The sequence below is a fragment of the Oncorhynchus clarkii genome, unplaced genomic scaffold (genome assembly GCF_045791955.1).
Source record: "Oncorhynchus clarkii lewisi isolate Uvic-CL-2024 unplaced genomic scaffold, UVic_Ocla_1.0 unplaced_contig_558_pilon_pilon, whole genome shotgun sequence".
NCBI lineage: Eukaryota > Metazoa > Chordata > Actinopteri > Salmoniformes > Salmonidae > Oncorhynchus > Oncorhynchus clarkii.
In genome coordinates, this window is record NW_027260877.1 from 57,414 (window position 1) to 81,889 (window position 24,476).

At 48.7% G+C, this 24,476-nt stretch overlaps 2 protein-coding genes across 2 annotated transcripts in view; both read left to right on the forward strand.

Moving 5' to 3' along the window:
* Nucleotides 1-7,020, forward strand: part of LOC139402041 (CREB-binding protein-like) — a gene marked incomplete at its 5' end in the record, with an annotated part of 62,328 nt that extends 55,308 nt beyond the window's left edge. The window contains 6 exons of the mRNA XM_071146093.1: nucleotides 788-901; nucleotides 1,227-1,392; nucleotides 1,624-1,791; nucleotides 2,089-2,247; nucleotides 2,562-2,843; nucleotides 3,593-7,020. Coding sequence (XP_071002194.1) covers nucleotides 788-901; nucleotides 1,227-1,392; nucleotides 1,624-1,791; nucleotides 2,089-2,247; nucleotides 2,562-2,843; nucleotides 3,593-6,022 — 3,319 coding nt within the window. The remainder of the gene's footprint in view (nucleotides 1-787; nucleotides 902-1,226; nucleotides 1,393-1,623; nucleotides 1,792-2,088; nucleotides 2,248-2,561; nucleotides 2,844-3,592) is intronic.
* Nucleotides 7,021-7,423: 403 nt separating this feature from the next.
* On the forward strand, nucleotides 7,424-22,579 carry LOC139402044 (heat shock protein 75 kDa, mitochondrial-like). Its single transcript, XM_071146098.1, has 18 exons — nucleotides 7,424-7,641; nucleotides 8,172-8,429; nucleotides 8,658-8,740; nucleotides 8,912-9,052; nucleotides 9,521-9,592; nucleotides 11,470-11,630; nucleotides 12,548-12,657; nucleotides 12,835-12,908; nucleotides 13,309-13,464; nucleotides 13,725-13,845; nucleotides 14,020-14,089; nucleotides 14,288-14,435; nucleotides 16,455-16,640; nucleotides 16,872-17,010; nucleotides 19,698-19,783; nucleotides 20,444-20,589; nucleotides 20,772-20,844; nucleotides 21,504-22,579. The coding sequence occupies exons 1-18, from the start codon at nucleotides 7,524-7,526 to the stop codon at nucleotides 21,603-21,605; spliced, it is 2,244 nt and encodes a 747-aa protein (XP_071002199.1). The 5' UTR covers nucleotides 7,424-7,523; the 3' UTR covers nucleotides 21,606-22,579.
* The last annotated feature ends 1,897 nt before the right edge of the window (nucleotides 22,580-24,476 follow it).

Here is a 24,476-nt window from a genome sequence, read left to right on the forward strand (position 1 = left end):
TGATGTTCGGGTGTACCGATCCTGTGCAGGTGTTGTTACACGTGGTCTGCCACTGTGAGGACGGTCAGCTGTCCGTCCTGTCTCCCTGTAGCGCTGTCTTAGGCGTCTGACAGTACAGACATTGCAATTTATTGCCCTGGCCACATCTGCAGTCCTCATGCCTCCTTACAGCATGCCTAAGGCACGTTAACGCAGATGAGCAGGAACCCTGGGCTTCTTTCTTTTGGTGTTTTCAGAGTCAGTAGAAAGGCCTCTTTAGTGTCCTAAGTTTTCATAACTGTGAATAAAAATGAAGTTGTTGAAGTGTTTCCATTACCCATTTAGGCAAATTGCGCATTAGGCCTAATACACTGGTGACAGCATGAAGCCTGATGCCCTCCCACATAGGATTCATGTCTCAGCTAGCCATCAAAACCCAGCATGGATAGAATCAATAATTGACAAACATTTGCCATATTCAAATAATTCTCGTGCCAACGTATCACCAGGGTGAAACTTGGACTCCTGTACATCTGAAATAATTGGATGGTGAAACTTGCTAGCCAACCAGAAAAGCAATTCCGGGCCTGGTTAACCAGGTTAGCTATAGTTGTCAGTGTAACAGGCCTGGTTAACCAGGTTAGCTATAGTTGTCAGTGTAACAGGCCTGGTTAACCAGGTTAGCTATAGTTGTCAGTGTAACAGGCCTGGTTAACCAGGTTAGCTATAGTTGTCAGTGTAACAGGCCTAGTTAACCAGGTTAGCTATAGTTGTCAGTGTAACACACCTAGTGTCTTCTTCTCTCCAGACGGGTTTACATATCGTATCTGGACAGTATTCACTTCTTCAAGCCCCGGGCGTTGAGGACGGCAGTCTACCATGAGATCTTGATAGGGTACCTGGAGTACGTTAAGAAACTGGGGTAGGTTTTCAATACCGGTGACAACACTCCCATTCAATCATTACACTGCTTTTCCAGGCTGGTTTCCTGTACACAGATTAAGCCTAGTTTTGGAGTAAAAAGCTATTTCAGTGGAGAATATCATGCTTCTTAGTCCAGGACTAGGCCTCATTTATGTCTGTAAAACCCGTTTGTGTGTCCAGGCAGGTTTAGGAATAGCTAAATCTTGCAAACTCATTTTGAAATAATTTCTTAACAAAGAATATTCCCAAGATATTTGTCGCAGTACCTTGAAATGCATGACGTTGAACCTAAAATCTGTCCTCCCATCCCTGGTCCCATGCAGCTATGTGTATGGTCATATCTGGGCGTGCCCCCCCAGTGAAGGGGACGACTACATCTTCCACTGCCACCCGCAGGACCAGAAGATCCCCAAGCCCAAGAGGCTGCAGGAGTGGTACAGGAAGATGCTGGAGAAGGCCTTCGCAGAGAGGATCCTCCATGATTTCAAGGTGAGACATGAAGGGGACCGTGGCTGTGTTCATTAGGCACCAAACAGAAGGCAACGGATTGGAACTCGGAGGGACTCGTCTGGAATTGGTTCAATAAGAAATTGTATTTTTAAGTGGCTTCTGTCTTAGGCCCGTGCTTACGTTTCTTATTAAATGCTGTTTTGAGTGTGGCATTGTCCCACACCATCAGCCCCATCTGTGCAGTCCAAGTAACAGGCGTCTTTTCTCCAGGACATCTTCAAGCAGGCCACGGAGGACCGTATTACCAGTGCCAACGAGATGCCCTACTTCGAAGGGGACTTCTGGCCCAACGTGCTGGAGGAGAGCATCAAGGAGCTGGAGCAGGAGGAGGAGGAGAGGAAGAAGGAAGAGAACGTGGCCTCCTGTGAGACCCCCGAGGTAAGACGGAGTGCTTTGTATGATGGAGGAGTGGACCCAATCTGACCCCTAGACACCGTGTCCTATGAATTTGTAGAGGTCTCTGAGGATTTCATTGGTATAAGCAGTACTGTGAAAACGTCTACCTATCAGAGGAGAGGGCAGATGATGGTGTCTGTCCTCCTGTCTTTCGACAGCCACTAGGTCAAAGCACGTCACAGACCTATTCTTCTTTTACCATTTATTTATGTCCATGTGTCCTCCATTGCCTCTGTTAACAGCTCTTTGTCCCCCCCCCCCCCCCCCCTCTCATATCAGCACACTGCTGACAGCAAAAACGCCAAGAAGAAGAACAACAAGAAGACCAATAAAAACAAGAGCAGCGTGAGCCGAGCCAATAAGAAGAAGCCTGGCATGCCCAATGTAGCCAACGACCTGTCCCAGAAGCTCTACTCCACGCTGGAGAAACACAAGGAGGTAGATGTCACTCACTCCACCCACTCATATAACATACACTCTAAAGCCCCGTTACCTTCCTCATCTCTCACTCCTTTAGTTGATCACAGTTTTGTAAGGACTTCTGTGGTCACATTATCTGTAGAGGCTCAGATCCAACACTAACATATCACTTAGAATGAAGCAATGCATTGAACTTGCATTCTAACTGGTGTACTAGTGTGGATATTGAAACACAACCACTTCTAGCTTGTGACTTCCTGTCCTCTCTTTTGTCTGATAATCTGATGACTCATGTCTCCCTCTCTTACCTCCCTCTCCACCCTTTCCCGCAGGTGTTCTTTGTGATCCATCTGCACGCGGGACCCTCGGTCAACACCCTCCCCCCTATCATGGATCCAGACCCCCTGCTGACCTGCGACCTGATGGACGGCCGTGACGCCTTCCTCACCCTGGCCCGGGACAAGCACTGGGAGTTCAGCTCTCTGCGGAGGTGCAAGTGGAGCACCATGTGTATGTTGGTGGAGCTGCACAACCAGGGCCAGGACCGCTTCGTCTACACCTGCAACGAGTGTAAACACCACGTGGAGACGCGCTGGCACTGCACCGTCTGTGAGGTAAGCCAGGGGGTGATGGTGCTGATTCATCACACATACACCAACACACGCTCCGACAGCATGTAATACATGGATATTGTCAATTCACTTTTTTAAACTGGAAGCAAAGGAAGTATTTTATTGTATGTTTATTTCACTTAAAAAGTGTGCTCATGCCAGATAATCGATAAATTGTCAAATGATTTTAAAGGTCTAATGCAGCCGTTTTTATCTCTATCATATTTTTTCTGGGTAACAATGAATTACCTTAATGTGATGGTTTCAATATAAATGGTAAAAAAAGGAGCTTAGCAAAGATACATTTCTCAAGTAGGATTTTTGCTATCTGGGAGTGGCTTGAGTGGCGAGGGTAAAACTGAAAACGAGCTGTTATTGGCCCGAGAGGTTTGGAATGCTTTTTCTTATTAATCTATTAACTCATTTACCGCCTGGTTATGTCACCATGGAAGGCCAAAACTCCATCCCACCAAAACAGGCAGAAATGTCAGGTGGTCTTTTCAAACCGCTCTTAATAGGGGCGTTATCCTAATTTGAACAATTTCACAGTTTTATTCCAACCTCATAATGTGGAAATCCATAAAACAGGAAAATCACCTTTTTGACAGCGCTGGACCTTCAATACATTTTGTGATTAAACGTCATCACATTTGTAACAAGTTGGTGCAGGTATGTGTGTGTGGGGCTGGGAGTGTGTAACCATAGAAACATTATGAGTGGAACTGTGATATGTGGTGTTTTCTCTCTCGCAGGACTTTGACCTATGCATCAACTGCTACGCTGCCAAGGGCCACGAGCACAAGATGGTTAAGTGGGGCCTCGGGCTGGACGACGACAGCAACGGAGCGGGCGGTGCCGGGGGCGAGGCCTCCCAGAGTCCCCAAGAATCCCGCCGCCTCTCCATCCAACGCTGCATCCAGTCCCTGGTCCACGCCTGTCAGTGCCGCAACGCCAACTGCTCGCTGCCCTCCTGCCAGAAGATGAAGCGCGTGGTGCAGCACACCAAAGGTTGCAAGAGGAAGACCAACGGCGGCTGCCCCGTGTGCAAGCAGCTCATCGCCCTGTGCTGCTACCACGCCAAACACTGCCAGGAGAACAAGTGTCCCGTGCCCTTCTGTCTGAACATCAAGCACAAGCTGAGGCAGCAGCAGCTCCAGCACCGCTTACAACAGGCTCAGATGATGAGGAGAAGAATGGCCACTATGGCCGGGCGTGGAATGGCACCTCAGAGCCTGCCGTCGCCACCTACCTCAGCCACCCCCGGCACCCCCACCTCGGGCGGACAGACCCCCAGCACACCCACCCACACCCCCCAGGCCTCCTTACCCATCAGCCAGCCCCAGCAGCAGCCGCCCCCCAACGTGACAGCCGGCATGGCCCAGCAACAACCCGGCTTTCCCAACAACGGGCGCACCAGCCAGCCGCCAACGCCGGTTCCACAAGGGGGAAAGCCGGGGCCCCAGTCTTCCCCCCTACATCAGGTGCAGTCGCCCCTGCCCAACATACCCAACATGACCCCCCAACAACAACAGATTCCCCAACAACAACAACCGCCCCCGCGGGCCGCTCTGAAGATGGCCCAGCACATAAAGATGGTGGCCAAGGCCAAGCAGCAGCAGCAGCAACAACAGAACTACAACATGAACATGCCCAACGGTGTGCCCATGAACCACCCCCGCATGGTGGGGCCTATGCAAGGCCAGATGGGGCCAGGGCAGATGCAGCAGATGATGGGGCCCCGGGGCCCCCAAGTGATGCAGGCCATGCAGCAGAGCCAGTGGGGCCCCCAGGGGGGGATGCAGCAGAACCCCCTCCAGAACCCCCAAGCGGTCCAACAACAGCAGCAAGGCCTACCCCAGCAAGGTGGCCCCATGGCCCCCCAACAGGCTCAGGGAAACTCCACTCAGTTGATGCAGCAGCGGCCCATGATGCAGCAGCAGCCCGGCCTTCAGATGCCCCCGGGGGTCCACATGCCCCCCCCGGGGCCCCCTCAGCAGCAGAGCATGACGCCACAGCAACAAGGGGGCATGCCCCGGGGCATCCCGGGAAACATCGCCCCCAATGCCCTGCAGGACCTCCTGAGGACCCTCAAGTCGCCCAGCTCTCCCCAGCAGCAGCAGCAGGTGCTCAACATCCTCAAGTCCAACCCCCACCTCATGGCCGCCTTCATCAAGCAGCGCACGGCCAAGTACCAGGCAAGCCAACTACCGGGCCAGCAGCAGCAGCAGAACCCCCAACAACAACAACAGCAGAACCCCCAGGCGATCCTGGGAGGCCAGGCTGGGATGCAGGCCATGGCTGCTGCCATGCAGGCTGGGGCAGTGCAGCAGAGGCCGGGGGTGGGCATGCCCCCCCAGCAGCAGCAGCAGCCTGGCCCTCAGCAGGTTGGTGGCCCCCAGGGTATGGCCGCCATGGGCCCACAGGGACAACAGCTGATGAACGCCGCCGCACACAACGGCAACCCCCAGCTCTACCGCAGGCAGCTGCTCCGGATGCAACAGATGCAGCAGCAGCAGCAGCAGCAACAACAACAACAGCAAGGAGCCATGCCCCAGGGCCTTCCAGGCCAGTTCCCCCAGCAGCAGGGAGGAGCAGCCAGCTACTCCCAGCTCCGCATGCAGCAGCAGAGGGCCATGCAGCTCCCCCCCATGGCCCAGATGGGGCAGCCCGGCATGGGCATGGACGGGCCCCAGGCCCAAAACCTCCTCCAGCAGAGGATGCTCCAGCAGCAACAGCAACAGCAGATGCTGAAGCAGCAGATGGGCTCTCCAGCCCAGGCCAACTCCATGAGCCCCCAGCCCCACATGCTCCAAGGACAGCCTCAGGGAGGAGCTCACCTGCCTGGCCAGGCGATGGGCAACGCCCTAGGCAATCAGGTTAGGTCTCCAGCCCCGGTGCAGTCGCCCCACCCTCCCTCACAGCAGCCCCCACATTCCAGCCCCTCCCCCCGGTTACAGCCCCATCCCTCACCCCAGCACGCCAACCTCCACTCCGGCTCACCCCACCCCAGTCTGGGCGGCCTCATGCCAGGCTCCATGGACCAGGGACACATGGGCACGCCCGAGCAGAGCGCCATGCTCCCGCAGCTCAACACGCCCAGCCGTGGCAGGCTTAGCAATGACTTGAATATGGTGGGCGACACCACAGGAGACACACTCGAGAAGTTTGTTGAAGGATTGTAGCATTTTGTGACGAGACTTGTTTGGTTTTCTCGGTTTTCCACAAATAACTTTTTGTACTGACTGCTATGTAAAGAGATGAGGCCTAAGGACTGTGAACCTTTCCTTAAACCAAGGGACTGCTATTTCTTCCAACAAAACGGAGGAATTTGAATAATTATTGCTGTTTAAAGAGGAGAATGGGGGGAAAAAAACACATATTTTGGGGTTCAGACCAGCCATGAAAATAATTTTGTTTTAATTTGTATTATTATTTGTTTTATGTCTCTGGTATGTACTTTTTTTAATGACACCTTCTCAAAACGAGTCTTTCATTTTATTTTTCAATGTTTTTATTTTGTACCTTTGCAAAAAAAATCATAGCGTTTTTGTGTTGAGAAGATTGTAAAATAATCTTGTCTGAACTTTTTGTGCCAGGTTTTGCATCTTTGCTCCCTCTTCATTCCTGGCTAATTTATTATTATAATGTACCATTTTTCAAAAAAGGGCACATGCCTTTAGGTGAGACTTATTTTCTTTCCGTACTGCAGAAGAGTCCTTGTGGGATATTCATGTATTTGTATAGAGCTAGGAACTATCGCACACCCAAACACCACGTTCAGGTGTGAACAACTGACTCTCTCAAATGCTCCTTCATCCACAGCTGCCGGAATGTTCCTTTTCTACTGGCTTGGAACCAGTATCTCTGTCCTCCAGATGTTGGACATCTTTGTTTCTTTGTTTATCCTTCAATCTGAAGTCTTGATCCCCTCCCCGGGCTTAACTGTGGCGTGGGTTTGTACCTTTTGGACTGCTTGCTGATTTGTGATTGGAGAGCGTTCTGTGCATCTTTTTTCCTCTTGCATTAAACTTGAATTGAGGTGAAACTGTTCACTGTTGTAAATCATGCAGGTTGACAATGTAAATATGCAGAAAAAGAATGAATCACTGTACAAACTGGTTAAAAATGACTCATTTCGTACTTATATACCATATTGTTAAATAAACTGTGTGCAAACAGACAACAATGGTGTTTGTATATTTTACATGTATTGTGTGCATGGCGATGGTGCAACTTAATGTACTTCAGCATCATGTAACGGTTTACCAAAACATTACTTACAGCAAAACGTGCCATATTGGTGGTTGCAGATATACTGTAAAATAATTGATTGCTGCACAGTTAACCCCTAACAGTATACACAACAATGACCTTCAATCAAAGGTAAATATTGGGACGTTTGGAATTGACAACTTTAAACATGTTTTCCTGTCTTGCATCGTAGATTTGTCTTAATGCAAATGTAGCTTATGCTGGGAATGGGGTTTTTCATTTGCACCAAAGTCTTCTGTCTAATTCCCGTATTTTCATTTATTTCTCACATCTCTCTAAGCAGGCAATATGCTAGTAGCTTGAATTACGTAATCTTTGTGCGACTGTGAGAGGTCCTACTTGTGCTTGCAGTTGTCGCACTTCTGTTTAACGTGTGTTGAATAGGTCAAACGACCTCTTGCTCTGTCAAAGATGTCTCGGTGCCTGAAATTGTTCAAATTCGCTTTGGGTTCTTCTCGAAGGGCCAACTCCAGGCTCCTGTCTTCTGGACGAGGATTGGGTAGTAGGACTGTAGGACCATTCAGTGAAGGTAAGCCGCTCGCTAACGTTAGTTCGCTAGCTAAAGCACTGCAGTTATATGAGCTAACTAATGTTAGCGTGCTCTGCCTGACGTTATATTACACAAGATCACTCACTCCCTGTCATATGCAACATGAAGTTGTCGACGACTGTGGAATGCGGTGTTTATTGACAAATGTGTCTTAACTAGCCATCCAACTATTTTTGTTTGAGCTAGCTAGCATATTTTGATATTTGGCATCTGGTGAATTAATTACATATGTGACCGGACCATTGTATATAAATATGGGGACAGTTGCATGTGCCCCGTACCGCAGCACAGACGACCAGTATCTTTACCAAGGATAATCAAATCAAATTTATAAGGATGTATCCTTGACCTAACCTACTTCATTGTAAACTTGCATTCATGTTGCATCAGATAAATCCAAGACAAGGACGTTCTAAAAGTGAACCATAACCACTGACACTCAATGCGTTTGAATATTCAATATGATGATTGCATGACCTCGCACGCCACCTATCCCCTCCTGTCAACAGATGCCCATGTCAGGCAGCAGCAGAAACAATGGTCCAGAAGTGGCATGTGGAACCCCAGCCTTTGTCTCACCCAGTGTTCCTACTACAGCACCAAGGAAGCTGAGAGAGTCCCTCAGGATACAGACAAGGATCTAGAAGCTGAGAAAGCTCCTGCGACAGAGAAGGTTGAGGAAGTAGAGAATATTCAAGAGGCAGAGGATAAAGCTCCCGAAGAAGAACCCCTGCACACAATCATCCAAGACACAGAGAATGTCCAAGGTGATATGTTTTCTGACCTCAGACCTGTTAGCTAACATTCTCAGTTTTGTGCTATAACAATTGGAACTTCAACATCACTAGCCAGTGATTGTCATAGTATTATGATTTGGCAACATTAATGGACACTGGATAGTTGTATGTGTAGCTTATGATATACTTTAGTCCACATCCTGTGTCCTTAGCATGCTAAACTAATGAAGTTAACCGTTTTCAATCTGATTTGTCCAGGCACCTTTTCCAAGCATGAGTTCCAGGCTGAGACCAAGAAACTCTTGGACATTGTTGCTAGATCTCTGTACTCTGAGAAGGAGGTGAGGGGTGGTCTGACCAGTCACAGCAACTTGAGAACTGATTTGAATGCATATAAATGACTAACTGATGGACCAGTGATAATGTGCTTGCTATATCTAGCTAGGTATTTCAGGAACCTTACGCTAAGATATTCTGTGTTTTTACCTTTTCCATCCTGGCCCATTGCTCAGGTGTTCATCCGTGAGCTGATCTCCAATGGCAGTGACGCCCTGGAGAAGCTGCGCCACAAGCTGATAACGGGAGGGGGAGACACGGCCCCCATGGAGATCCACCTACAGACGGACCAGGCCAAGGGCACCTTCACCATCCAGGTACGCCCAAACCAGGACGAGGGACTAGGGTTGCTGTGGTAACTGCTAACATGCTTTAAAGAGTTTATTTACATTTTTATCCTATTTTTCTTAGAATTATTTTAGTCATGAATCATCGTCAAATGCTAATTTGATTGACTTAAAATGCACATAATCACTGTTAGATGTTTCTGTTCATTTCAAAGTTCTGTATAGCACAGTCTGCCACCTGGTGGATGAAACAGAACTTGCACAGTTATAAAACTTGCTGGCTGTAGTTCTGACAGCTGGCTGTAGCTCTGACAGCTGGCTGTAGCTCTGACAGCTGGCTGTAGCTCTGACAGCTGGCTGTAGCTCTGACAGCTGGCTGTAGCTCTGACAGCTGGCTGTAGTTCCAAAGATAGGGAGGAATGTATTACAGAATGGTCCTTTGCTCTTGGTGATGGCTTAACAGCAGCGTATTTATCATAGTATACCTTCCTCTTTTAGGACACAGGAGTTGGGATGAACCAAGAGGAGCTGGTGGCCAACCTGGGGACTATCGCTCGTTCTGGATCCAAGGTAAACCTCGCTCCCTTATCTTTGTTACATCTCTTACATTTCCCCATTATCTGCCTTCCCATTTCATTCATGTTTTAATTCCAATGACTTGAGGAATATTCAAAAAATCAATTATGGGCCTGTGATAATACCAGTATCACAATATTCTTTCCATGGCAAAAATGAAAACATGAAGCAGGCCTTGGTCCTTTTAAAAACCTGCTGTATGTAAAATATTGTGCCTTAGCTTGTAAAATAATGACATGACTCTGGATGACAGCGTACTGTTTGTTTCCAACAGTAGGGCTGTTTTCATAAAGAAATGAAATTCAATTTGTGGATTGTTTCTTTGCCACGTTACCAATGAGTGGTCACCATCTCTGTAACGATCTCTGGTATCTCTGGTATCGTCCCTCCCCAAATTCATCGTTATCTATTTACCTACCTCATCCCCATACTGTTTATATTTATTTACTTTTCTGCTCTTTTGCACACCAGTATCTACCTGCACATGATCATTTATCACTCCAGTGTTAATCTGCAAAATTGTAATTATTCGCCTACCTCCTCATGCCTTATGCACACAATGTATATAGACTATTTTTTTCTTTCTACTGTGTTATTGACTTGTTTATTGTTTACTCCATGTGTAACTCTGTGTTGTTTGTGTCGAACTGCTTTGCTTTATCTTGGCCAGGTCGCAGTTGTAAATGAGAACTTGTTCTCAACTAGCCTACCAGGTTAAATAAAGGTGTTCTCAACTAGCCTACCTGGTTAAATAAAGGTGTTCTCAACTAGCCTACCTGGTTAAATAAAGGTGTTCTCAACTAGCCTACCTGGTTAAATAAAGGTGTTCTCAACTAGCCTACCTGGTTAAATAAAGGTGTTCTCAACTAGCCTACCTGGTTAAATAAAGGTGTTCTCAACTAGCCTACCTGGTTAAATAAAGGTGTTCTCAACTAGCCTACCTGGTTAAATAAAGGTGTTCTCAACTGGCCTACCTGGTTAAATAAAGGTGTTCTCAACTAGCCTACCTGGTTAAATAAAGGTGTTCTCAACTAGCCTACCTGGTTAAATAAAGGTGTTCTCAACTGGCCTACCTGGTTAAATAAAGGTGTTCTCAACTGGCCTACCTGGTTAAATAAAGGTGTTCTCAACTGTCCTACCTGGTTAAATAAAGGTGTTCTCAACTAGCCTACCTGGTTAAATAAAGGTGTTCTCAACTGGCCTACCTGGTTAAATAAAGGTGTTCTCAACTGGCCTACCTGGTTAAATAAAGGTGTTCTCAACTAGCCTACCTGGTTAAATAAAGGTGTTCTCAACTGGCCTACCTGGTTAAATAAAGGTGTTCTCAACTAGCCTACCTGGTTAAATAAAGGTGTTCTCAACTAGCCTACCTGGTTAAATAAAGGTGTTCTCAACTAGCCTACCTGGTTAAATAAAGGTGTTCTCAACTGGCCTACCTGGTTAAATAAAGCTGTTCTCAACTGGCCTACCTGGTTAAATAAAGGTGTTCTCAACTGTCCTACCTGGTTAAATAAAGGTGTTCTCAACTAGCCTACCTGGTTAAATAAAGGTGTTCTCAACTAGCCTACCTGGTTAAATAAAGGTGTTCTCAACTGTCCTACCTGGTTAAATAAAGGTGTTCTCAACTGGCCTACCTGGTTAAATAAAGGTGTTCTCAACTGGCCTACCTGGTTAAATAAAGGTGTTCTCAACTAGCCTACCTGGTTAAATAAAGGTGAAATAAAAAATGAATCTACAATCTCATTCAATTACAATGTCAGGGCCTAAGCTTTCTCGTTTCATCAATTTGCTCACATTTGTTGGTGTCTCTTTTCCATTCATTCACATTTTACCCCTGCTTCCTCTTTCTATCCCCCATCCCTTCTTCCTAGGCTTTCCTGGAGTCCCTGCAGAGCCAGGCGGAGGCCAGCAGCTCCATCATTGGTCAGTTTGGTGTGGGCTTCTACTCTGCCTTCATGGTGGCTGACCGTGTGGACGTCTACTCTCAGTCAGCCGAGCCCAACAGCCCCGGATACAAGTGGTCCTCTGATGGGTAGGAGAGGAGGGAGGGTTGGAGAGGGGAGGAATTTGATCAGTGTGAAAAGAGGAAGGGATGGTAAGAAAGAGGAGGGAGAGAAGGATGGAGAGGTGACAGGTATGTCGATGGATTGTGCGAGAATATGGTGTGATAGCGAGGTATGTCTTAGTAACACATTTTAATATGTTTAAGGTAAAAGATATGGACCAGTGTGTGATCTCTGTGCTCCCCAGGTCTGAAGTGTTTGATGTAAAAGATATGGACCACAGTGTGTGATCTCTGTGCTCCCCAGGTCTGGAGTGTTTGATGTAAAAGATATGGACCACAGTGTGTGATCTCTGTGCTCCCCAGGTCTGGAGTGTTTGATGTAAAAGATATGAACCAGTGTGTGATCTCTGTGCTCCCCAGGTCTGGAGTGTTTGATGTAAAGATATGGACCACAGTGTGTGATCTCTGTGCTCCCCAGGTCTGGAGTGTTTGATGTAAAAGATATGGACCACAGTGTGTGATCTCTGTGCTCCCCAGGTCTGGAGTGTTTAATGTAAAGGTGATGGACCACAGTGTGTGATCTCTGTGCTCCCCAGGTCTGGAGTGTTTGATGTAAAGATATGGACCACAGTGTGTGATCTCTGTGCTCCCCAGGTCTGGAGTGTTTGATGTAAAGATATGGACCACAGTGTGTGATCTCTGTGCTCCCCAGGTCTGGAGTGTTTGATGTAAAGATATGGACCACAGTGTGTGATCTCTGTGCTCCCCAGGTCTGGAGTGTTTGATGTAAAGATATGGACCACAGTGTGTGATCTCTGTGCTCCCCAGGTCTGGAGTGTTTGATGTAAAGATATGGACCACAGTGTGTGATCTCTGTGCTCCCCAGGTCTGGAGTGTTTAATGTAAAGATATGGACCACAGTGTGTGATCTCTGTGCTCCCCAGGTCTGGAGTGTTTGAGATAGCTGAGGCAAGTGGGGTCAGACCAGGCACTAAGATAGTGCTGCACCTCAAGGATGACTGCAAGGAGTTCTCTGCTGAGGACAGAGTCAAAGGTATGGACCATACAAGACCCCTTTGATAACTGTACTGTCTTTTATAGACATTCCACATATATAGTAGACATTCAACATGCATAATCGTTCCTGTAAGATTCATGTCAGGGTCTGTGTCAGGCTGGGAGGCTTGCTGCTTGTCCAGGCAGGACTAACAGATGTCATATGTTGTTGCAGAGGTGGTGACCAAATACAGCAACTTTGTCAGTTTCCCCGTCTTCCTGAACGGACGACGACTCAACACTCTCCAGGTGAGCACCTGGCCCACTCTTCTGGTTCTATCGACTTCTTACAGGGTTGAGATGGACCACAGCGATTGCTTTTCATTGGACCACTGATTGTTATGGCTTTAATGTCCTTCATGGGGTTGTTAGTGAGGATTAGTTGAATTGCTGGACTTATCGATGGATTCTAATAGAGGGAATCAACTTATCTGGAAACAAAGTCAAGAGACAAACTGATTGATACATTAATTGGCCCTGACAACTTATTGGTTCTCAAAACTTGTTGGACTGATTCCCAGTTATTAGTCCTATTTTGTAGTGTAGTGTGTGTCTGCCTGCCTGTCTGTGCAGTGAGTGTGTGTACCTGCCTGCCTGCATGCTCTGTGTGTAACAGTGTATCCATCCGGTATATTAACGTCCCTCCCAGGCCCTGTGGATGATGGAACCCAAGTCCATCAGTGAGTGGCAGCACGAGGAGTTCTACCGTTACGTGGCTCAGTCGTACGACAAGCCCCGCTACACACTGCACTACCGCGCTGACGCCCCCGTCAACATCCGCTCCATCTTCTACGTCCCAGACGTGGTGAGGAGAAAGGGGGGGGGGGGGGGTTGGGAGCAGAGGGCTAGGATGGGCTGGGGATAGAGGGTTGGGGAGCACTTGGCCACCAAGGGTGTGACTGGGGAGAGGAAGGGAGCAAAGATACTTGTTGAGGAAAAGAGAAACTAATAAGTGATGTTAAATGAGATCTTTCTGAGATCAAGGCTCTGTGACAGTTGTAAATGTGGACGTCCCGGTATGTTCACAACTGCCTGTAATATTACTGTGTGTCAATGTGTGAGCAGAAGCCGTCCATGTTTGACGTGAGCAGAGAGATGGGCTCCAGTGTGGCTCTGTACAGCAGGAAGGTTCTCATCCAGACCAAGGCCACTGAAATCCTGCCCAAGTGGCTACGCTTCCTTAGAGGTCAGTCTTTACTCAGTACCTCCTCAGCTGTGCCCATCTTAATGTCTCCCTTCATCTTTCCCCTCACATCTGCCCTCTGGTGTGTTTCCTTGTCTGTCTCTTTCCGGATCCTTTGTTGATTGTAAATGCTAGTAGTGTTACAGTATAACAGTGTGTATGTATTTGTGTATACAGGTGTGGTGGACAGTGAGGATATCCCATTGAACCTGAGCAGAGAGCTGCTGCAGGAGAGCACCCTCATCAGGTGAGACTGGAGCCCTACAACATCAGCTCTTTCCAGACAATGACACTGCTATGTCAAGTCTGTTGTACACATCACCCCTCTTTTAATATTGTCTTTCTACTCCTTCTCCCTTACATCCACGGCTCTCTCACTCCCTTTTATTCTCTCATGATCTCCGCTTCTCTCCCTGCCATGCTTTCCATCTCTCTCTCTCTACAGGAAGCTGAGGGACGTTCTACAGCAGCGTATCATCAAGTTCCTGATGGACCAGAGTAAGAAGGAACCTGAGAAATACGCCAAGTTCTTTGAGGACTACGGCCTGTTCATCAGGGAGGGTATCGTCACCACGCAGGAGCAGGACGTCAGGGTGAGACTGGGGGGCTGGGACAGGGGAGAGCAGGACGTCAGGGTGAGACTGGGGGACTGGGACAGGGGAGAGCAGGACGTCAGGGTGAGGCTGGGGGGCTGGGACAGGGGAGAGCAGGACGTCAGGGTGAGGCTGGGGGGCTGGGACAGGGGAGAGCAGGACGTCAGGGTGAGACTGGGACAGGGGGGAGCAGGACGTTAGGGTGAGACTGAGGGACTGGGACAGGGGAGAGCAGGACGTCAGGGTGAGGCTGGGGGGCTGGGACGGGAGAGCAGGACGTCAGGGTGAGGCTGGGACAGGGGAGAGCAGGACGTCAGGGTGAGGCTGGGACAGGGGAGAGCAGGACGTCAGGGTGAGGCTGGGACAGGGGAGAGCAGGACGTCAGGGTGAGGCTGGGGGGCTGGGACAGGGGAGAGCAGGACGTCAGGGTGAGGCTGGGGGGCTGGGACAGGGGAGAGCAGGACGTCAGGGTGAGGCTGGGGGGCTGGGACGGGAGAGCAGGACGTCAGGGTGGGGCTGGGACAGGGGAGAGCAGGACGTCAGGGTGAGACTGGGGGGCTGGGACGGGAGAGCAGGACGTCAGGGTGGGGCTGGGACGGGGGAGCAGGACGTCAGGGTGAGGCTGGGGGGCTGGGACGGGAGAGCAGGACGTCAGGGTGAGGCTGGGGGGCTGGGACGGGAGAGCAGGACGTCAGGGTGAGGCTGGGGGGCTGAGACGGGAGAGCAGGACGTCAGGGTGAGACTGGGGGGCTGGGACAGGGGAGAGCAGGACGTCAGGGTGAGACTGGGGGGGCTGAGATAGGGGAGAGCTGGACGTCAGGGTGAGACTGGGACAGGGGAGAGCTGGACGTCAGGGTGAGACTGGGACAGGGGAGAGCTGGACGTCAGGGTGAGACTGGGACAGGGGAGAGCTGGACGTCAGGGTGAGACTGGGACAGGGGAGAGCAGGACGAGACTGGGGGGCTGGGACAGGGGAGAGCAGGACGAGACTGGGGGGCTGGGACAGGGGAGAGCAGGACGTCAGGGTGAGACTGGGGCGCTGAAATAGGGGAGAGCAGGACGTCAGGGTGAGACTGGGACAGGGGAGAGCAGGACGTCAGGGTGAGACTGGGACAGGGGAGAGCAGGACGTCAGGGTGAGGCTGGGGGGCTGGGACGGGAGAGCAGGACGTCAGGGTGAGGCTGGGGGGCTGGGACGGGAGAGCAGGACGTCAGGGTGAGGCTGGGGGGCTGAGACGGGAGAGCAGGACGTCAGGGTGAGACTGGGGGGCTGGGACAGGGGAGAGCAGGACGTCAGGGTGAGACTGGGGGGGCTGAGATAGGGGAGAGCTGGACGTCAGGGTGAGACTGGGACAGTGGAGAGCTGGACGTCAGGGTGAGACTGGGACAGGGGAGAGCTGGACGTCAGGGTGAGACTGGGACAGGGGAGAGCTGGACGTCAGGGTGAGACTGGGACAGGGGAGAGCAGGACGAGACTGGGGGGCTGGGACAGGGGAGAGCAGGACGAGACTGGGGGGCTGGGACAGGGGAGAGCAGGACGTCAGGGTGAGACTGGGGCGCTGAAATAGGGGAGAGCAGGACGTCAGGTTGAGACTGGGACAGGGGAGAGCAGGACGTCAGGGTGAGACTGGGACAGGGGAGAGCAGGACGTCAGGGTGAGACTGGGACAGGGGAGAGCAGGACGTCAGGGTGAGACTGGGACAGGGGAGAGCAGGACGTCAGGGTGAGACTGGGACAGGGGAGAGCAGGACGTCAGGGTGAGACTGGGACAGGGGAGAGCAGGACGTCAGGGTGAGACTGGGACAGGGGAGAGCAGGACGTCAGGGTGAGACTGGGACAGGGGAGAGCTGGGGTGGAGGAATGGAGGTGTGAAGAATAGAAAAAATGGTATGCGTGTAGGTTTTTTGGGGAAGGGAGCAAGAGGATCATGTCCTAGGAATCAGAAATGTGAATTATGTCAGTCATGTCCCACACTCATTATCACTCAGTCCTTTCTGTCTCTCTCGCTGTCTTTGTACAGGAGGACATCGGCAAGCTGTTGAGGTTTGAGTCTTCAGTGCTACCCGCGGGCCAGCAGACCAACCTGAAGGAGTACGGCTCCCGTATGAAGGCCGGGACACGTAACATCTACTACCTGTGTGCCCCAAACCGACACCTGGCTGAACACTCCCCCTACTTTGAGGCCATGAAGCAGAAAGACATGGAGGTGAGTTGTTTTCAGATAGCCTGCTACCAGATCTGTTGGCTGTCTTGCTAACTCCTATGAGCATTGTCATGTCAAACAACGACCACAGATCTGGGACCAGATGGGAATATAAGACAGAAGTGATGGTGGAGGATAATGTCTGTGACTTCATCAGTGGTGGACAGGATTTCATCATTACTCCCTCTAGTTGTTGTCAGTCTGTTTTCTTTGTCTCCTTTTCTTTGTCTCCAGGTGCTGTTCTGCTATGAGCAGTTTGACGAGCTCACCCTCCTGCACCTCAGAGAGTTTGACAAGAAGAAGCTGATCTCTGTGGAAACAGACATTGTGGTGGACCACTACAAGGAGGAGAAGTACCAGGACAGCAAGCCTGGTAAGACCCATCTCTCTCTGACCATGTCACTGAATGCTGCGGGAATTTACATTCGAGGGGAAATCCTTGCTTCCACTTATGTCACATTTTCACCTGATCATGGATATCAATAACCAGGTTTCCTTCCAACCTGTTAATGTGAGTGAAGTTCGTTGGATAAAAAATGTCACGACAGGCCTGAGGGAAACAGCTAATTTGTCAGTAAACATTCCAAATTGTCGACAAAACAAAATATGATGGACAATGTGGGATATTTTTGTCTCTGTAAAATGAATTATGTGGGAAATGCCGGTGGATACGCTTTTATGTGGAAGTATTGTGTGGTCCTCTCACTAGGACTGGGGAAAGCCCTCAGTTCATTAGGCTTCAGGTGGAGGTTATGAAGAACTTCACTAGGACTGGGGAAAGCATGCAGTTCATTAGGCTTCAGATGGAGGTTATGAAGAACGTCACTAGGACTGGGGAAAGCCCTCAGTTCATTAGGCTTCAGATGGAGGTTATGAAGAACTTCACTAGGACTGGGGAAAGCCCTCAGTTCATTAGGCTTCAGATGGAGGTTATGAAGAACTTCACTAGGACTGGGGAAAGCCCTCAGTTCATTAGGCTTCAGGTGGAGGTTATGAAGAACTTCACTAGGACTGGGGAAAGCATGCAGTTCATTAGGCTTCAGGTGGAGGTTATGAAGAACTTCACTAGGACTGGGGAAAGCCCTCAGTTCATTAGGCTTCAGGTGGAGGTTATGAAGAACTTCACTAGGACTGGGGAAAGCCCTCAGTTCATTAGGCTTCAGGTGGAGGTTATGAAGAACTTCACTAGGACTGGGGAAAGCCCTCAGTTCATTAGGCTTCAGGTGGAGGTTATGAAGAACTTCACTAGGACTGGGGAAAGCCCTCAGTTCATTAGGCTTCAGATGGAGGTTATGAAGAACTTCACTAGGACTGGGGAAAGCCCTCAGTTCATTAGGCTTCAGGTGGAGGTTATGAAGAACTTCACTAGGACTGGGGAAAGCCCTCAGTTCATTAGGCTTCAGGTGGAGGTTATGAAGAACTTCACTAGGACTGGGGAAAGCCCTCAGTTCATTAGGCTTCAGGTGGAGGTTATGAAGAACTTCACTAGGACTGGGGAAAGCCCTCAGTTCATTAGGCTTCAGGTGGAGGTTATGAAGAACTTCACTAGGACTGGGGAAAGCCCTCAGTTCATTAGGCTTCAGGTGGAGGTTATGAAGAACTTCACTAGGACTGGGGAAAGCATGCAGTTCATTAGGCTTCAGATGGAGGTTATGAAGAACTTCACTAGGACTGGGGAAAGCCCTCATTTCATTAGGCTTCAGATGGAGGTTATGAAGAACTTCACTAGGACTGGAGAAAGCATGCAGTTCATTAGGCTTCAGATGGAGGTTATGAAGAACTTCACTAGGACTGGGGAAAGCCCTCAGTTCATTAGGCTTCAGGTGGAGGTTATGAAGAACTTCACTAGGACTGGGGAAAGCATGCAGTTCATTAGGCTTCAGATGGAGGTTATGAAGAACTTCACTAGGACTGGGGAAAGCCCTCAGTTCATTAGGCTTCAGGTGGAGGTTATGAAGAACTTCACTAGGACTGGGGAAAGCCCTCAGTTCATTAGGCTTCAGGTGGAGGTTATGAAGAACTTCACTAGGACTGGGGAAAGCATGCAGTTCATTAGGCTTCAGATGGAGGTTATGAAGAACTTCACTAGGACTGGGGAAAGCCCTCAGTTCATTAGGCTTCAGGTGGAGGTTATGAAGAACTTTACTAGGACTGGGGAAAGCCCTCAGTTCATTAGGCTTCAGGTGGAGGTTATGAAGAACTTCACTAGGACTGGGGAAAGCATGCAGTTCATTAGGCTTCAGGTGGAGGTTATGAAGAACTTAGGGTGATGAAAGTGCACAGTGATCTTGATGCTCCTTTCTAATAAATCTCCAGGGTCTGATTCTGGTGACATGTTGATCGATGCTTGGCTGCGGTTTGACGACAAAAAAGTAATTTATCTCTTTTGCCCGTAATAATGTAATGTAGGCTACACCAGCACTGTATCTGCCTGGTGTTGGCTGGAGCGCCCTGCTACACCAGCACTGTATCTGCCAGCTGTTGGCTGGAGCGCCCTGCTACACCAGAGTGGACACGCTCTCTATTTAACACGTGTTGTGAGAAAACCATCAGTACTGTTGAAAATGCAATAGAAACCCATTTAACTTTGTATTTTTTATTCAGTATTAAACTGCAAAAGGTATTTTATGTACATTACATCATCACACACAGCCTGTTATCCCTACAAGTGACTGAACACATCTCTGGTGGGACAACACATCTCTGGTGGGACAACACACATCTCTGGTGGGACAACACACATCTCTGGTGGGACAACACACATCTCTGGTGGGACAACACACATCTCTGGTGGGACAACACACATCTCTGGTGGGACAACACACATCTCTGGTGGGACAACACACATCTCTGGTGGGACAACACACATCTCTGGTGGGAAAATGCGCAGGTTTTTATGCAGATTTTGTCTCCAATTGGATGGAAACCTGGCTAATGGGAGACAAAGTGAAATTTGCCTCTTAGCCTCCAACCACAGAGCTAATCTAGGAGTTAACCTAGCGTCAGACAGCAATATGAAGTACTCTAAAACTAACTCTGTGTTCTCTCCTGTGTCTATAGCTTCTGAGCGTCTGACAGAGGAGCAGGCTGAAGACCTGATATCCTGGATGAGGAACAATCTGGGAAACAGAGTCACCAACATCAAGGTACTGTTACCCTACCATCACTATCTACACTAGTCACCAACATCAAGGTACTGTTACCCTACCATCACTATCTACACTAGTCACCAACATCAAGGTACTGTTACCCGACCATCACTATCTACACTAGTCACCAACATCAAGGTACTGTTACCCTACCATCACTATCTACACTAGTCACCAACATCAAGATACTGTTACCCTACCATCACTATCTACACTAGTCACCAACATCAAGGTACTGTTACCCTACCATCACTATCTACACTAGTCACCAACATCAAGGTACTGTTACCCTACCATCACTATCTACACTAGTCACCAACATCAAGGTACTGTTACCCTACCATCACTATCTACACTAGTCACCATCATCAAGGTACTGTTACCCTACCATCACTATCTACACTATTCAACATCAAGGTACTGACTGTTACCCTACCATCACTATCTACACTAGTTCCATTACCCTGATCACTATAACCCAGTGGGGAACGGTCCAGGGCCTCTTCCGTGGTCTTGTGTGGCTGATTTGATCCAGCCTATATATACAGTAACTACTGGCTAACTGGACTTTGGTACTGTATGTAAGAATCAGTCCATTTGTAAGGTTTCCTTTGTCTGTGACTGCTCATTCTTCACCTTTGACCCCATGACCTCCAGGTGACCCCTCGTCTGGACACCCACCCAGCCATGATCACGGTGCTGGAGATGGGTGCCGCACGCCACTTCCTGCGTACCCAGCAGATGGCCCGCAGCACAGAGGAGAGGGCCCAGATACTGCAGCCCACCCTGGAGATCAACGCTGGGTACAGGAGAGGGAATGGAGGGGAGAGGGATCTCTAAATCGAGGCGTTTTATGCAAATCCATAAGTTTCAAGTTTTATTTGTCACATGCACAAGTGAAATGCTTAACTTGTCAGCAGTATTCAATGTCAAAATAGTATTGTGTTGATTTGTGCTTGTCTCCTGCTCTCCGTTTCCTCTGTAGTCATGACCTCATCAAGAAGATGCACTCACTGAAGGAGTCCGACTCTGCACTCGCACAACTGCTGCTGGAGCAGGTAGAGTACACTATCCTGGATCACACTATCCTGGATCACACTATCCTGGGTCACACTATCCTGGGTCACACTATCCTGGGTCACACTATCCTGGATCACACTATCCTGGATCACACTATCCTGGGTCACACTATCCTGGGTCACACTATCCTGGATCACACTATCCTGGGTCACACTATCCTGGGTCACACTATCCTGGGTCACACTATCCTGGGTCACACTATCCTGGGGTCACACTATCCTGGGGTCACACTATCCTGGGTCACACTATCCTGGATCACACTCCCTACACTTTGGGGTCTGAAGCCATATCAAGCTGGGACCAGGGTTTGGGCCCATTCCATTTACAGTGTAATTTCAGTTTACTTCCTGAATTGTACTGAATTGAAATGGAATTTACCCTCAACACTGGTTGAGACACAAACATTATCAGCACTTTAAAAAACATGGTAGTTAGATTCTCTGGAAATGGGGCTCTTCGGGACATTCATAGTTCTCTGAGCTTAATGGCAATCTGTTTCACTCTTATTTGTGTCAGTTTCATTCTCATACCTGTTGTGTTCGGACTCCTAAATGTCAAACTAAGATGAAGCCTTGAGACGGTGGTATTAGACCAGTCTTGCATGTGTCTCTAACCCCTTCTGATCCTTGACCTCAAGATCTACGACAACGCCATGATCGCAGCGGGCCTCAACGACGACCCCCGACCCATGATCGCCCGCCTCAACAACCTGCTGACCAGGGCGCTGGAGAAACACTGAGACGCCACGGCCGTCAACTGTAGGGCCGATACACTACAGTCACTGCCTGGTTTAACTCCCCGGTTTAACTCCCCAACCAACTGTCCTACTGGTCAGGTCACTGTAGGCCCTACATAGACACGTGACCTGGCTCTACATGCTGCAGATACTACCCCCATCAACAACACACGGCTCTGGTGGCCTTTCCACATTCAGGCCTGCCCATCTGTTGGAGGAGAGCAGGGAGGCTTCGGCCTGCTCAGAGACCTGAAAATGGAGTAGACGGACACGACTCAAGCTGTGGATGTGTGTGTTGCTCAGACTCTCCAGCAGTGTTGACTCATGTTGTGTGTGATGACCCAGATATTTATCAGACTGTGTCATGAGCAGAGTGGAAACCCCAGATCTGAAGAATGGGTTAGGGCTTTGTAAAGGACGTCTTATTGACATTGGGACTGGTGTAATGATTTTACACATTTCCATGACGTGCAGACTTCCTAGATGACCGTTCAATACAATTGTTACTGTTGGCCCTCTTTTTTCTTCCTATTTTAGTGTTTGTCATCTTGATTCGGGTTCCTAATTTTTTTTGTACCATTTTTTTTGTTAGGTGATATTTTCCTCCCAGCTATTCCTCAGATATGATGGTTGGCAATCCCAATATTAGAGCCATAGATTCCTGTCCTTCAGAGAATAGTATTCAAACTGAATGTAAAGACTTATTTTACAATTAGATGTGTTGCTGGGAGAAATTTGTACGAGATTGTATATTACCATCTGTGGAATTTGACAAATGTCAATTCGGTGCTCCATCCAATATTATTAGTTATCCATCCAATATTATTAGTTATCCATCCAATATTATTAGTTATCCATCCAATTTTTTTTTGTACCTGTTAACAAAGGCTGACATCGAAGAAAGAGCGCGTCTAATACTCAGATTGTAAAGTATGATACTGATGTATTGTGAATAAAACCCATTTACTGAACCCTGTGGATTGACCTCTAGAGACCCGTTTATACCTGGTGCTAACATGCGTAAATGCGTCCTGTAGTCAGGCACACGGTCTAGCTGGATGTCTCGTGAAAACAGATGTTTTATGCAACCATTTAAGGCTGGGATTCAATCCATTCTGTATTATAGCACACATTTTCCAGGTCATTTCTGATTGAGTCTGCAGCGATGACCGTAAATGCGCTATCTGTGGACGTAGAGGAAAATGCCTTTAAAAGCTGAATTGGTGGCTGTCCAGCCTGCTGCTCCATGGAGTGAATGTATCTAAAAATATCACACTCAAATAAGAGGGATCAGGAAAAAGAAGACATTTTAATACCATGTGTAGATGAGGCAAAGCTTCATCAGATAGTGATGGGATCTGCACCCTTGCCGAAGCACTTTCTCAAAAAATGTCCATCCACTTTCTCAAAAAATGCTTTGGCAAGATTAAAACCTGTGACACCTCTTGTTTTTTCACATATTTAAAGGTAGTATACTGAACAAAAATATACACACATGTAAAGTGTTGGTCCCATGTTTCATGAGCTGAGGTAAATAAAATCCCAGACATTCTCCATACACACAAAAAGCTTATTTCTTTCAAATTTTGTGCACAAATTTGTTTACGTCCCTGTTAGTGAGCATTTCTCCTTTGCCAAGATCAGGGCTGTCCAACCCTCTTCCTGGAGATCTACCGTCCTGTGGGTTTTCAGTCCAACCCTCTTCCTGGAGATCTACAGTCCTGTGGGTTTTCAGCCCAACCCTCTTCCTGGAGATCTACTGTTCTGTGGGTTTTCAGTCCAACCCTCTTCTTTGGAGACCTACAGTCCTGTGGGTTTTCAGTCCAACCCTCTTCCTGGAGATCTACTGTCCTGTGGGTTTTCAGTCCAACCCTCTTCCTTGGAGACCTACAGTCCTGTGGGTTTTCAGTCCAACCCTCTTTCTGGAGATCTACTGTCCTGTGGGTTTTCAGTCCAACCCTCTTCCTGGAGATCTACAGTCCTGTGGGTTTTCAGTCCAACCCTCTTCCTGGAGATCTACCGTCCTGTGGGTTTTCAGTCCAACCCTCTTCCTGGAGTTCTACCGTCCTGTGGGTTTTCAGTCCAACCCTCTTCCTGGAGATCTACAGTCCTGTGGGTTTTCAGCCCAACCCTCTTCCTGGAGATCTACCGTCCTGTGGGTTTTCAGTCCAACCCTCTTCCTGGAGATCTACAGTCCTGTGGGTTTTCAGCCCAACCCTCTTCCTGGAGATCTACTGTCCTGTGGGTTTTCAGTCCAACCCTCTTCCTTGGAGACCTACAGTCCTGTGGGTTTTCAGTCCAACCCTCTTTCTGGAGATCTACTGTCCTGTGGGTTTTCAGTCCAACCCTCTTCCTGGAGATCTACAGTCCTGTGGGTTTTCAGTCCAACCCTCTTCCTGGAGATCTACCGTCCTGTGGGTTTTCAGTCCAACCCTCTTCCTGGAGTTCTACCGTCCTGTGGGTTTTCAGTCCAACCCTCTTCCTGGAGATCTACAGTCCTGTGGGTTTTCAGTCCAACCCTCTTCCTGGAGATCTACAGTCCTGTGGGTTTTCAGTCCAACCCTAGTTTAACACACCTGATTCTATTAATTAGCTGCTCAAAAAGACCTTAATGAGCTGAATCAGATGTGCTAAATTAGGGTTGGACTGAAAACCTCAGGAAGAGGGTAATCCAGAGATAATCCATCCACCTGACAGGTGTAGCATATCAAGAGGCTGATTAAACAGCATGATCAATACACAGATGCATCTTGTGCTGGGGACAAAACACAATTCCACAGATGTCTCAAGTTTTGAGGGAGCGTGCAACTGGCATGGTGACTGCAGCAATATCCACCGGAGCTGTTAGAGAATGAAATGTTCATTTCTCTACCA